The 14825-nt window shown below is 30.9% G+C and overlaps 1 protein-coding gene across 1 annotated transcript in view; it reads right to left on the reverse strand.

The window, feature by feature from the left end:
- LOC100575043 overlaps positions 1-14825 on the reverse strand; it is a gene marked incomplete at its 5' end in the record, with an annotated part of 207893 nt that overhangs the window by 16958 nt on the left and 176110 nt on the right. The window contains one exon of the mRNA XM_029487337.1: positions 12024-12600. Within this exon, the coding sequence (XP_029343197.1) occupies positions 12024-12600 (577 nt within the window). The remainder of the gene's footprint in view (positions 1-12023; positions 12601-14825) is intronic.

The raw sequence follows: 14825 nt of genomic DNA on the forward strand, positions 1-14825 counted from the left end.
TAAATTTTTTCAGGAAAAAAACCAGTTTATTTCGTCAAAACCATTTTTTCCGGAAATTTTAAATGAAACCAATTTTTCTCATTTTTCTCTCGGGTTTTTTCCCGTTTTTTTCGGAAAACCTTTTTTTTCGGAAATTTTGATCCCTAGGGAAGCACATTTTAATTATAGAATTGGTACAAGTATAATATGATTTAAGCACATGTTTATTTATTGCATTAATATTTTACGATTTCATTAACTTTTATTTATGTTGATCAGGTCATTACGACATATGACGTAATCGCACACAGGAATTAAAATATAATGAAAAAACAATAAATCAACCAATGCGAGGTATAAATTATGCGCCACACACAGTTACGTTTTGAATGATTTCATAAAAAAATAAGGACGTTATATTATGAAGGTGTAAAGTTAATGATACCGAAAACGAGGAGTTCAATATTTATCCGCGTTGTTTTTAAACTATATATTATATTATATTGTTGAGATGAGTGTCCGAGTTAAAGTTGGAATTTTCGTAATTTCATACATTAGGTAGTTATATACAAAAAGGGCAGGTATAAAAATGATATCTATATCGTCGTCGTCAAAATTCTTGAGAGTTGTAATATTTTACAGACGTGTGTACCAGTGGCCGTGTACAATTTATATTCGACTAAAAGCAATAGTAATATTATGAACTCCGCATTCCTGTAAGAATGTAAATTTGTATTTATAAAAATATATTTTGATTACATTATTTGAAATGTTTCACTATTGAATAATATATTATTATGATTCTATGTTGCTTTGTCATACATTTATAGTTGTACACATGGTTTACTATATATTATATTATGCTTGTGGGATTAATAATACTATCTTAAATATATCAATGTTTTTTTTTTTTTTTTAATAATCTAGCCAAACTAAACACTTGTTTCTAAATACTTTTTTTAAAGAGTCCACTACATATTATTATCATCTGCATTTTTCATACCATTTTAAAGTGTCTATTGGATTACAGCACTACATTTGAATTCTTTTGGTTGGTATCATTATTAATGTAATATAGTATAAATTACCAAAACGAGACACTTTGAAACGCTTCAATTACCTACGTAGGTAATGTAAATTGTGAAGCCATTTGGCAATATTGCTATTTTGGGTCGATGGCAACGGCCAACGCGACATCGAGGTAGTTATAATAAGCGAGTAAAGTAGTATAGTACCCTACTGCCATTTAATACACGCTTAACATCCAACTTATCTTCTGCACAGAAACACACCACTCTTATATCTAAATTTATATGTAGGTATATATGTATATTATAATACGTAATATAATTTATGTCAAAAAAGTTTTTATTGTTTTGCTTATCTGAATTGTATAAGTCGTGCACCAGTTTATCATCATTCATCACTATAAATTTGATTAGCTATACCTATTACAAAGCTGCTAAAATATATTGAAAGAGAACAATTAAACTGTAGTTTGTAAAATTGTGTTCAACTCTTAAGATTTAAGAACGTTCAAGCAAAGTTATAAAATAACAAAACATTTCAAATTTCAAATTTAGTTTAAAAAAACTAAAGAATGATCAAAAATATCTGTTGGAGTAATAAGATTTTTTTACCAAGGTATTCGTCGCAATAAATTTGAATATTTATTTGATGGATTTTGTTACCTTAAAAATAATTTGAATTCACTTTTTATTCATATATTTGGAATTTTTCAGCAGAACTTATATTATTTTGGGTTATTTTTATATTTATTATTTATATCGATTTTAGGTACCTAATGTAAAAATAAAATCTCTAAAAAAAATTTATTTTTTAAATAAATTCAAAATTGTTTTAACCTAATATTTGATGGTATAAATAATTCTGATTATTTTCATATCAAAATAGATTTTAATAAAATATGCTCAGTAACTTATTCAATAACTTTAACTTTTATTGTTTGCAAATAATTTAGTTAAATAAATACAAAAATAATGAATGTAGGTATACCTTTAATTAAGGTCTAAAGAATCTTATCTAATAATATCATAATAATAGGTAATATTATGCAATAACATCATAACCTAATACAATATTATCAATATTATTTAATACATTTTTAAGTTTCTTAGAAATTAGGATTCTTTTTTATTTATCTACCAATTTTGTGTAAGATTTTTTTTTTTACTCAGTACTCGTTTCGTTAATACGTATAGTTGATAAAACTCTGAACGTGACTCGTATAATATTATTTTTGGTATATACGTTCGATGCTAGGAAAGGTACTTCAGCTAGTATGAATTTGCCCTTACATTTACGATGAGCACCAGAGGCAATATACGTTTTCAATGGGACTGGAACACAATTGCAGGAGGAGTAATAGTGTGTCAAGTCAAAAAGAGTTTTTAGTTTATTGCGTTACAAAAATAAATCATGTAATTTAACAAGTACCTATATAAATGTCATTATTACGCCATTATATAGATCGATTGTGATATAGTATTATACTATTATGTCTATTTCCTCGATCAAAACAAAATTGTGTTCAATCCTTAGAGTATATAATATATAGGTTCAATCTACACGGATTCGGGCTTTGTAATTTTATAATTTTGGTGCAGCGGACTATCGGAAGAGTATAAAAAGAATTACAAGGCAGAAATTGTGGTTTTTTTTTAAAGTGTATCTAAACTTTTGTTTTATGTCCCGTAGTATAAACTAACAGCACAATGGAATCTCGCCCACGGAATCTTTAAAATCCAATGTGTGACAACTGACGTCTATTTATTTTTTTTTCACATTAACGACACAATAAATCATCATCATGTTATCAAATATGCAGAGAAAACTAAACGGTATTTCATGTATCAACATTAATGTATTATTATAACTTTTTTGTTTAATGTATTTCAAAATGTGTAGTTATTTTATACCTAATAATAATAATAATAAACGCTATAAGCTAACATAAAGTTTAATGCGTATCATATTATACTATCAAAAATGTAAATACATATTTTGTGCATAATTTTTTAATATACGCCATCCGAGAGGTTTTTGCATATTTTATGGGATTAGTTGGATAAAAGTTTAAATCAAAATGAAAAAAAACAGTTTAAATTATAGTTGTATCACACACATTCACACATACACACACCATCAAGATCCACCTTTTAAGAAATTATATTTAATTTTAACATGGTAATAAAAGCAGTGTTGGTAATTTAATGAGTATTTAGGGACCCTAATGCAAATAATATGAATTAATTTAATTTATATATAGTAAGAAAACTAATATTGGCAGCGATGTAAGTCATTTCATTGAACTTATACTATAAAATAAACATATTTTATGAAATATAGGATCGCGTGTTTGTATTTTGTTCGAAAAAAATAAACTAAAAAAGTTTGATAAGTGGTTACTACTCTGCTGTACAGTCGAGCATATCATTGTAATGGATGAGTTATATTTAAATTCAATGATAAATCATTGTATACAAAAAATGATTCTGATCGGAGACATAGGCACTGTCAATCCAGCATACTGGTATAAATAATCAAATTAAATAAAAAAACTCGAAATTGAAATCTCATGGCTATAAATGGTGTGACTTTCCGGTGAAATTTTTATTTTTGATAGAGGTAGTAAATCTTGTAGAGAACCTATTAAAATGTCTTATGTTAGCTATGAACGGAAATACTTTTATGCGTTTCTAACTGAATAATAGTTTTTAAATTTTAGGAATGTTGATGAATTTTGTCAAAATTCGAACTTTAAATGCTTATAATAACAACCGTGGGTATGAGTCTTTATATATGCGAACTTACATTAATAGAACTTATAAGGAACCTTGTATTACATTTTTGAGGTTTTTTACCAAGTGAAAAAGTCTTTATCGATGTAAAATCAATTCATCTAAAAATACAAAACGACTACGTAGATACATCATAATATAATAATATTATTTATGAGACGTTTACGAATATTTACGAAGTATAACAACTACGTTTAAATGGATAGAAAAAAAATCCCTTCCGTTTGAGTCTAGATAATATTATATATTATGATACTGGATAAAAACAAACAAACAAAACGTCTTTCTCGCTACTCCTGCATGCGTCACGGTTTACATGCATAAGAGTGTCAGGCGAGATTTAATTATTTCTTACGTAGTATTAACTTTGCCAGAGACATATTTCCATTAGGCACGTGTGCGATGCTAGGAATACTGGAATTTACAAGACGCTTTCGGTGTGATATTTTTCGTGTTGAGTTTTTTTTAATCATCGAGTCGTCATAGCAAAAGCTAAACTTAGGTTTGCTGTCCGCTGCAATAGAACGAACTGTAGTAATATTGTTACAGGTTTTTGGCTTATTCAATATTTGCCTCTGAGAAAAAATATAAGCACTAATCGCAGGTGTAGTCTTATTTTCAATTCACCGACAGTATTGTAGGTGGCTTACACTTGACGGAATTCTTTAGCAGTGTTCTTCGGGCTTAAATTATTGATCGTTCGTCATCCAACATTCGTCGGGATATGATCAAAATTCTGCTGATGATAACGAATAATATTTTAACGCCTCACACGCGACATTCTCAAGTTCAAGAATACAACTTTTTTCCGAATTCCGATAAATTTGAGATCATGTTAAACTTTTATTATTCTAAAATAAATGTATACATTGGATATATGTATACGTACGACTGTCTGCTATACCTATTTGAGCTACGTAGGATTTTTTTAATAAATTGTTTAGAAAAAATAGAATATTATGATTTAGGCTTACATTAATATTATGTTAAAATTTGACTACGAGTATTTTAATAATTTAATAAAGAATTATTATCTCTGCTATAAAAAATATTTTAAAAATAACATTGTCCTGAAAATTATACAGTGAAACAAAAAACTGGATTAACGAGATTAGGAAAAGGTTTAAAGTAAATAACGCTGTAATATATATTACAATATTTGTAAGTAATATATTATTACAGTTTTTCTTACTTTAAAGTTTAAACCTGTCGATAGAATACATTATGTATTTCGATTCAACTTCTGAAAGAATCACTAATTTAAATTTAAAATGATTTTTTTTTTTTATATTTATACCTTTGTAAATAATCTTAAGTCAAGTTTGTTTATTGAAGTTTACGTAATTACTACTACTAATCCCATAGATACACAATCTCAATAACTATTATGTATGAATAATATGCAATTTAAACTTAATAATAATAATTATCATTATATTTACCGAAATAATAATGCACGCAGTGCCGTAACTAGAGAGTCAAAAACCCAGGTGTAAACAAATGTATATGGGCCCCTCTTTCTTGAGATACATAAAAAAGTCGGACTGAATTCACACCATAGTAATTTTTACTCCTTAGATAGGATAGTATTTGTGGATGTATTGAATTTATTTACAATAAAATATAAGAATAACAATTTTAGTTTTCATGTAACACTAAAAATAAAAATAAAAATAACTATTACTATTGTTTTATAATAATATACCTGTTGCATATCTTATAATATTTAAGTATTAAAAAAACATTTTCTTCCGAGCTTTAGCATTTGCGAAATCAGCAATAATCTTTTCAATATTTATTTCCTCAGTATGACCTCTTTCAATACTTAATACTGATATATTACTGATAAATCTGAAGTCACATCTGACTTATACAGTTGAATAAAATCAAGGATTAGTAATTTTTCCAATATTTAGATTAACAATTCTAAGTAAAACGGACCAGGCTTTTAAAATTTGCTATATGAAATTAAATACAAGATAATAATAAAATTATTATGAACCAAATTAAAAAAAAAAAAAAATTGACGTCCATCCGCTAAGGGCCCTTCGCCCCTGCGGGCCCCAGTGCTGTGCACCGCCTGCACCTATGATTTTTACGGCATTGAATGCACGTATCTATATTATATTATATTTAATTTGTTCAATAATTTATGAAATGAAACATTAATACTAAATTAATTAAATTTAATGGGGATTTATTCGCACCATACTCTGAAACTTTACACAGCTTATGTGGACAAATACGTCAGCTACAGACTCCATAATATTATTATAGAATAATAATATGTTCGTCCAACATTTTGATATGGAGGGAATAGAGATACGTCAGTAATAGTATATTGTTTGGTAAGAGCGGGAAGTGAGCTATTTCAGTCGCAGGCGACGTGTACAGTACTAGCCGCAAGGAGAGTGTCGATTTTCGCCCAAGACTGAAATTGCCTTCCCGCACGAGCCACACATACTATTTTTTATCACGCCTCTGCGTTCATTGATCACGCCATCACGGCCAAGGTAATGTAGGCTGGTATCTATAAAGCAACTATAGACCTTAAACTAATAGACGGAAAATGGGCTAAGTTCCAGAGGGACCACGTGAGTGCGCTGTTCGACTATTACTTACTACGCACATGCGATAGAATTTCAGGTTGGGAAACGGTTATTGAGTTTTAACAATTATTGCACGATAATAGATTGATGAATAATACACAACATTATATTGTTTCTGAATGAATAATATATTTATTAAATATATGACTTATCATTTATTATGGTGATTATGCTTTTTTAAAAATATGAATTTTTAATTTTGTGCTCTAATATTACATATTATATTGTATAAATATATTTTATGTTGTCATATACTCATATTTAATAAAAAATGTTTCTGTTTGATAAAAGTTCCATATTTGATAAAAAATCTAAATAGAATAAAAATTTATATTTAATATTTATGAAATGAATAGATTTTTTGATAAAATATCTTGGGAATGTGGGAGTGTTTTGTGGTCAGAGCTGGACTTTTTTTTTTTTTCAGTTTGTAACCGACGACGCCGCGGTAACTGCTTTCGCAATACTTCCGCGACGCCGCCAAAGGTCAGAGCTGGACTAACCTAACCTAATATAACCTTACATTTTTTTCTGTTTTGAACAGAAGACGCCGCGGGATCTGTTTTCACATTCTTCCGCGGCGCCAGTAACCTAACCTTACCTAACCTTACGTAACCAGAAATAAAATAAACAAGGATCTAAATCAAAAACTTGATATCTAAAATATAAACGTTCAAAGAGAGTTAAAAACGATTATATAAGCAAATTATTTTTCAAGCGTTCAGTATTAGCTTCTCACAAAAACAGCTCCGTGAACTATCAGCCCAACGACGATATTCAAACATGCCAACTATCGGAATAAGATTTGTGACATCAAGTCGTTTCAAATAACATCGAGACCGACGACAATATTGTAGCAAGATGACGGACAAAAAAAAAATTAAACTTCAAACTATGTATGTACATATTTTTTTCTAATTATAAGTTTAAAAAAAAAAAAATTAAAACGGAATAATAGTAATTAATACATAATTATATAAAAAAAAAACAGAATATATTATAATTTTGTCATTCTGTGGTAACATTATTAAATATATAGGTATGTGAAAAAACGTTGTTCAATTCTGATGAAAAAAACGTCAACTCTCATGAAAATAAGGACAACTCTGATAAAAAAAAAGATCAACTCTGATGAAAAAAGGACAACTCTGATAACAACTTTACATAAGCACAAGGCTGGGCATTAACGAGTTAAAAAGTTAAAGTTAAGTTAAAAAGTTAAGTTAATTTTAACTAAGTTACTTAACGAGTTACTTTTTTTTTTTAAGAAGTAACTTCTATCTTAACGAATTACTTTTTTTTTAAAGTAACTTATAACTTAACTCGTTAATTCATTTTATAATCACGTTAAATTATATACTTTTATAATTAATTTGATTATTAATATTTAGTTCATAGTTGGTAATAACAAAGTAAAATTTAAAAGTTTTACCATCACTTTGGAAAACTTTTAGGTAAAAAAATAAAATATACAAATAATTTAATTATTTTGTTGGATTTCATAATATATAAGTACTTACAACAAAATACATTTTTTTTAAGATATAAAGACCTACATTATAATATTATGTTATTTGTAGATCTTTAACATGAGGTGTAAATGGTGTAATTATAAGTTTTATATGAAAAAAAAAAGTAAATTATTTTTAACTAAGTTAAGTTATTTATTTTTTCCAACTAACTTGTAACTTTAACGAGTTAAATAAAAAAGGAAAGTAACTTTTAACTTTAAACTTAACTTACATTTTTCCAAATTAACTTAACAAGTTAAAAAAAATAGTTAACTTGCCCAGCCTTGCATAAGCAGAGTTAACTTTTTTCGTTAACTCTGCTTATGTAAAGTTTATGTTTCGTAGGAACCGTGGTATAGATTTCAGTGTCTAGTTGAATACACCATACGGGTGATATGCGCGCCCAGCACTTTTGGGGACTTCTACTTTACCACCCGCCACTTTTTAGGATTTCCACTTTACCACCCGTCATTTTGGAGATTCCCACTTTACGGCCACTGGCTGGAAAAAGGTCGCTTTCCAACATCAAAAACTAAACTTTCGGTGCAGGCGTGATAAAAAGTTATTTTTGGCTGTAATTTTCCGGCCCATAATATGATTTCTTATAATCTCATGAAGCTCGATCATATTCGCCGTTTTAGAAAAATTTAGTTCATACAACGTATAATATGATTTACGATATATTATAATATAATGCCACTCGAATTGGACCGCTTCACTGGCTAGATCACTACGATATTTAACATTATAATTTATATTTTTTTATTGGAACTAAATTGATTTTAACTGAACTGAAACTAATTAGATCTATCTCGACTAGGTCATTCCCTCGAAGTATCGGATGTCAATAAAAAACTTAAAAAGGAAAATGTACTTATCGTAATATCAACATAGAGGGTTCTTAGATAGCATTGTGGTAGTGAAGTTAATACATTTATATTTTTTATTACAATATTGTATAATCTATACTAATATACTATAGTCCATAATATACATTATACATCTATCTAAATTATTAGTGTATTTTAAATCACATTATGATTCTTATAATAATTCAATATTGTATCCATTTATAATAACCCAAATGGCAAATTCACATACTCAAAAATTATTTAATCTAATAAATGGAACGTGGTTATATTAGTAACAGTGAAGTTTAGTTGTGCTGATCCAATAAGTGTACCAAGGTTTCGAGTAATACCGTTGTGCCACTTACTCTGCTGCACATCAAACTTTAAATGTTTTTAACTAATTAATTATTATAGTTTAAAATTTGATATTAATATTATATTAATACTATCAGAAAAATCCTAATAAATAAAGTAAAATGTTTTGTAGGAATTAAAAAAAATTAAAAACATTAATACTTTTTGAGAAAGTTAGTGTTTACCTTTAAATGAATCATCCTATATGTATGTTAGACAATGATTTACCAACCATACCCACCAGTGGCGAATGCTGACTCCGATGTATGGGCATGTTTATTTATCATAATGTATTATAGTTCTATTTAATTTATAAATAAGGATTTAATTAAATTAACATTAATTTTAATTATATTACAAAATTCATTGACGAAGCGCAACTGACTAAGCATGCCTTGAGTGGTTAGTACCACGGCTAAAGGTTTCGGAGTAACCGGTATTTCACAGCGAAAAAAAGCATCGTAAGCTTAGAAATAGATGATATTTTTGTCATACATTATGGTTTTATTAAATATGTAATATTATATTATTGATGAAAAATAATTTTTGTATTTTTATTAATTACGTTTTTATTGTTAAGCATGCGGCGCATCCCAGACAGCATTTTGTAATAATAATATTATAATAGTCTTATATAACGTTATACTAATATTATTCGTTATTATAATGTTATAATAATATTATTAAACAAAAAATTGCTGTCTGGGATGCTGAGCATACCTGGAGAATTCGCCACTGATACCCACCCCTATTTTTTTTTAATAATAGATATTATATTCAAATTGTAATTTTTAGAATTTTTAAGTATTATTAACGTACTTTAGAGTATATATACCATATTCTCAATTACTTACATTTTTATACCATTTAAGAAGACAAGGCATGTCTTGTTTGAATAAATACTTATTTTTTTCAAATAAGAAACACTTTTTTTTGATATTAATTTATTGTAGAATGAATTATTTGTAGAAACATTTTGAAGCACCTTAATCGAAATTATAACGAAAAGTTTTCGTGAAATGTATGTTATCTTATAAGTTGAGATATGATTTAAAATTGTGTTTAAATGTTTTAATGGACAGGTATTTTTGTTTGTGAATACATTTTTATGTAATAATTAACTGTATAACAAAACTTCACCCGTGTAAACATATGAAGTAGGTACGTTGCTATATTGCGGTATTTGAGTTTTAGTGTACCTACTTCAGTTCAGAGACATATCGGTATCGGTGTACCTCATTTTGTAAACCAATTCGGCCAAGGTCAATGTGGTAGCTTTACTTATTTATTTATTTTTATTTAATTAATTTAATTAATTATTTTTATTTAAACAAATAAATAAATGTGGGGATTTGAATATATCACTAGGTATATTTTTATATGTGCATCAAACTACTATCTAAACTTTTACGGTATCTTTAAAAACAATCTTTGACATTTTTTTCAAAAACGGTCGATTAGTTTTTGAGTACTTATATTAATATAGTATTTAATTATATGCTACAAACATAGTCACTTTTATATATCTATATAGATTATACATACGTCTTTTTTGTTTCTATAACTAATGGGAATCCTAAAATTTAAATTATATAAACAAAAAATATTCGATTTTATTGATCTAAAACGAAATGTCTGTGTAACCAACCCTATAAAAATATACAGGAGTTTAAAATATACAAAGCTATAAATACTCCCTGAGTGTTAAGGTATGTATATGCAAAATTTGGTGCCAATTGGTTCAGTAGTTCCCAAGTCTATAAGCCCCATACGACCGTATATTACTTTTATAATATATCCAACGACTAGGTTGTGTCACGCTAAGCATACAAATAAAAAAATTCATAAAATGCAAACATAGGCAATACAATACTCGAAAACTAGAAAAAATAATTGAACATATTTTGTCAACTTAAGTTAAATATTTAAAAATACTTTAGCATATGCGTACATAATATAATATAGTCTACTATCATTGAAATAAGTATTGCGTATTAATTATCGAGTGTTTTAAATTCACCATTCTAAAGTGAATTATTTAGATGACTAGTTTAACATAAATTACATCTATATACCTAGTTAAAAGACTGCTGGTTAGCTATAAAATGGTATCACGACTTTTAGAGCAGTAATTTTTTTATACTTATCGTTTTTTTTTACACATAGTTTGGCAGAGATTATAGAAACTATAATAGCCATGAACCTAATCCTCGCCTTCACCTCCTCCATTCTGACGTAGTTCTCAGCAGTCGCAATTACAAAGTAAAATATCTGCAGTGTACTGTCAATGCACGTTACTATAAAACACCACTTCGGGGCAGTAATAGCGTGACTCCAACCTTACCACATCACGGGGGAGGTGAGACGTCGGACCAATACACCGGTAGCAAACGCCTACAAAGATGAAGACCACCGGCAATTACAAGTTAAAGAATGTAAGTAGACCTATGTAACTAGTGTTAGCATTTCATTGAAATTAAATCTGATATCCGTTATTCATTCAATTTTGCATTTGGAGTGAGTGTCTCATTCTCGCCCCTCACACAACACACATTTTGACTGGACTACGACAATCATCGACCGATGTCATCGCACTTCTCGTCAATTCAATACTTAAGTATAAACATGGCTTCAAAAACAAAATGTTTTAAACAAGCTATTATAGTTCTCGTTTGGCCATACGCTATCCATATCTGGGGCCAAGCAAAACCGTCCAAAATTCGCACACAGCACGCATTGCAGGTGAATAGTGGTTACCAGATTACCATGTTATAGTACCTATGTATACTTAAACTAAATTTATTCAGTAGCCAACGCAATATGTGCACATTGATATAAACTAGCCCACCAAAACCATAATAATACATAGGTTTAAAATCGATTGAACTTTAACAGCACCTGGACATGTCGGGGGATGCCGGCTTGGACTCAGGCGAGGCCACCTTCTCCAGGCCCCGGGACAGCCGCAGCATTTCGGCACCGAACTGGTGCAGTGCAGACATGGTGGACGGCGTGGGCTCGGTGTCGGGTAGCCACAGCTCGCGGGCGTCCAGTGACGTCATTTCCGTGTCGGTGGACCCGACCGACGGGTTGTGCCGGAATGGCCGCGGAGTGCCCCGACAACTGGCGCCTGGCGTCGTCGGCCGGTGGTGGTGATCGCGGTTGTTGTGACGGTGGTGGTGACCGGACCGCGGGCTGTCGTCCACGCTGTCGGCGGCCCTGCTATCGTCTTCTGCCGTGGCCGTGCACCGCGAACCCGACGCCAGCGCACCGTTGCTGCCGCCGGGTCTCGTTGTGCCCGCGCCGACCGCCGAATCGCCGTGACCCTTTTGCTTCCGACCGCCACCACCGCTCACCGACGACGCCATCACGCCGGTCAACTCGTCACCGGTGGCCGACCGGATGTCCGTCTCGTCTGACCGGGTCCTCCGGTAGTTTCGGCGCAACATACGCCGCCAGCTTCTCCTCGTATTGTCTGCGAACACCAAAGTAACAAAAATTAAAAACATTTGTATCGGTTTATTGGTCATAGACGAATGGTTGTGTGTGGGAAGTGCACGTTGATACTGGATCGTTTTTCAGCCTAACGAATTATTCCACGTACAATTAATGACCCTAGGTCGACTTTTTCGAGTTCACCGATGTCGGTCCAAGTGTAAGCCGCGTCCGGGAAGTCTAACCTAACCCTTCGACTTTGTTCAAATGTTTTGAAAATTATGACCATAGCCAGAGTTAGCAAATAGTTTGCAAGAATGTCCTGCAAGTCTGTCTATATATATATAAAAATGAATGTATGTCAGTGTGTCTGTCTGTGTGTCCATGTTACCATGGTTACCAAGGTTGCCATGGTTACTAAGGTTACCAAGATTTCATGGCTATTAAGGTTACCATGATCCATGGTTACTATGGTTACCAAGGTTACCATGAGTGTTGTTTATAATTATAGCTCTTTAATGAGCAACGAATTGCACAGGATCAGATATAGTACGGGTGTGTCCATCTACCCATGGCAATCAATTATATAATATTTTGAAACTTATGGACCTTTTTGTTTTTAAATAGTTACCGTGGGTTTCAAAGCTATAATAATAATAATTATTGGTTGCCAATGGTTTAAAATGTTTGTTATTTATTATAGTGCCCAACGATTCATATTTATAACCGAATTCAATTGCAACTATTATAAGATTTTCTACTATTATTAGTTAATTTATTATGCCCAACAACAAACGATCGATAAATAGTCCCGCAGTTCTAGCACGCAAGAAGCGGGAAACACGAGCCGCGGAAACAGACGAGCAAAGAGAAGCCAGGTTGAGGACCAACCGAGAACGTCAGTCCCTGGCCCGCTTATCCGGTAATCCCTTTTTGATTATGTTAATTAACGTTTTGAGATTAATATAATCTGTAAAATACATATGGAGTAGGTATTTTTAATGGGCGACGAGGTGCACGGGATCAGCTAGTTTTTTATAAATTCACAAGTGCCAATGTCGGTAGTATTCTGATATTTTTGCAAATCAGGACTCCACGTAACCCTCCAATGTCGAGTGCCCATAAAAAATTCCTATTTGCAGCAAAAGTGCGTAAGTCTTTTTCAAGAGTTCTAAATTTAGTTCCTCGGTCAGTTTGAGCTTTTGAAGTTTTATACCCGGATTATCAATGTAAACACAGACAGTCCAGACTGGTTTTCACCCTCACTAAATTCGGAAAAGTTAACTCTGTAGGTATAATGAGAGACATAAAGTAGAACGTTCCAATCTGTAGTTTCTGGTCGATCTGAAGAACGTCAACACTTTTAAGCGATCAATGATTCCGTGCATTGGCGATTATTGTAAGTGCGCGAGCATAGCACGCAGTGATACGGTTAAACGCACTAATGATGATTTCCTACTCACGCACGCACTTAGAATGTTTTGCTCCCGCTGAATTCTCAAAAAAAAAAAATGGTCGTTACCCGATGCGCTTATAATGATTGTAAAAATAATTTAATCCGATTTATTGATAGTTTGACAGTCGAAATAATATAATATAATCAGGATACTATAATTTTACTGATTTATAATATATCATATTTTGCGCTTTAAAAAATCTTTGCGGTTCACCAAGCATCCCTACCACCTTTTTATCTTTTAATAATGCATTCATTCAAAATATTGTGATTTTTGAAATATTCAAGTAAACTGAACATTTTTCGACCAACTTTTACCATATTCACATATTTTTAGATTTATTTATAACGTTGAGACATTTTACTGTGGTGATACTAACTTCAAATGAGGACTACGTGTCGTCACTGGCCACGGATTTCGTTGTCATCTTAGAAACATACAAGAGACTCAGTAGATGATGTCGCTGCGAGTTAAAATACCATTTTACTAATTATATATTATTGTTACACGATAATAATATACCACGAATCGTGATGTACTTAAAATTTATTTCTATCAATGAATACGTTGCACGCTATAATTTTACGCAGGTGTTTGACCTGCGTAAAACTCCGTTGAAAGCGCTTTAGACTCAATATATTATGTCAGTATGTTTTTCGAAAAAGTTTAACGTTTATCTTTTTGTCCACGACTTTGGTGTACATCAAAAGTGGTGTTTTTTTAATTGTACGAAAACTTTCAAAACGCAAAATAAAGTGTGAATTCAAGCTACAAACTATTCAGCCGGGTTAACATTTGATATATGATC

Source organism: Acyrthosiphon pisum, chromosome A1 (genome assembly GCF_005508785.2).
Source record: "Acyrthosiphon pisum isolate AL4f chromosome A1, pea_aphid_22Mar2018_4r6ur, whole genome shotgun sequence".
Taxonomy (NCBI): domain Eukaryota; kingdom Metazoa; phylum Arthropoda; class Insecta; order Hemiptera; family Aphididae; genus Acyrthosiphon; species Acyrthosiphon pisum.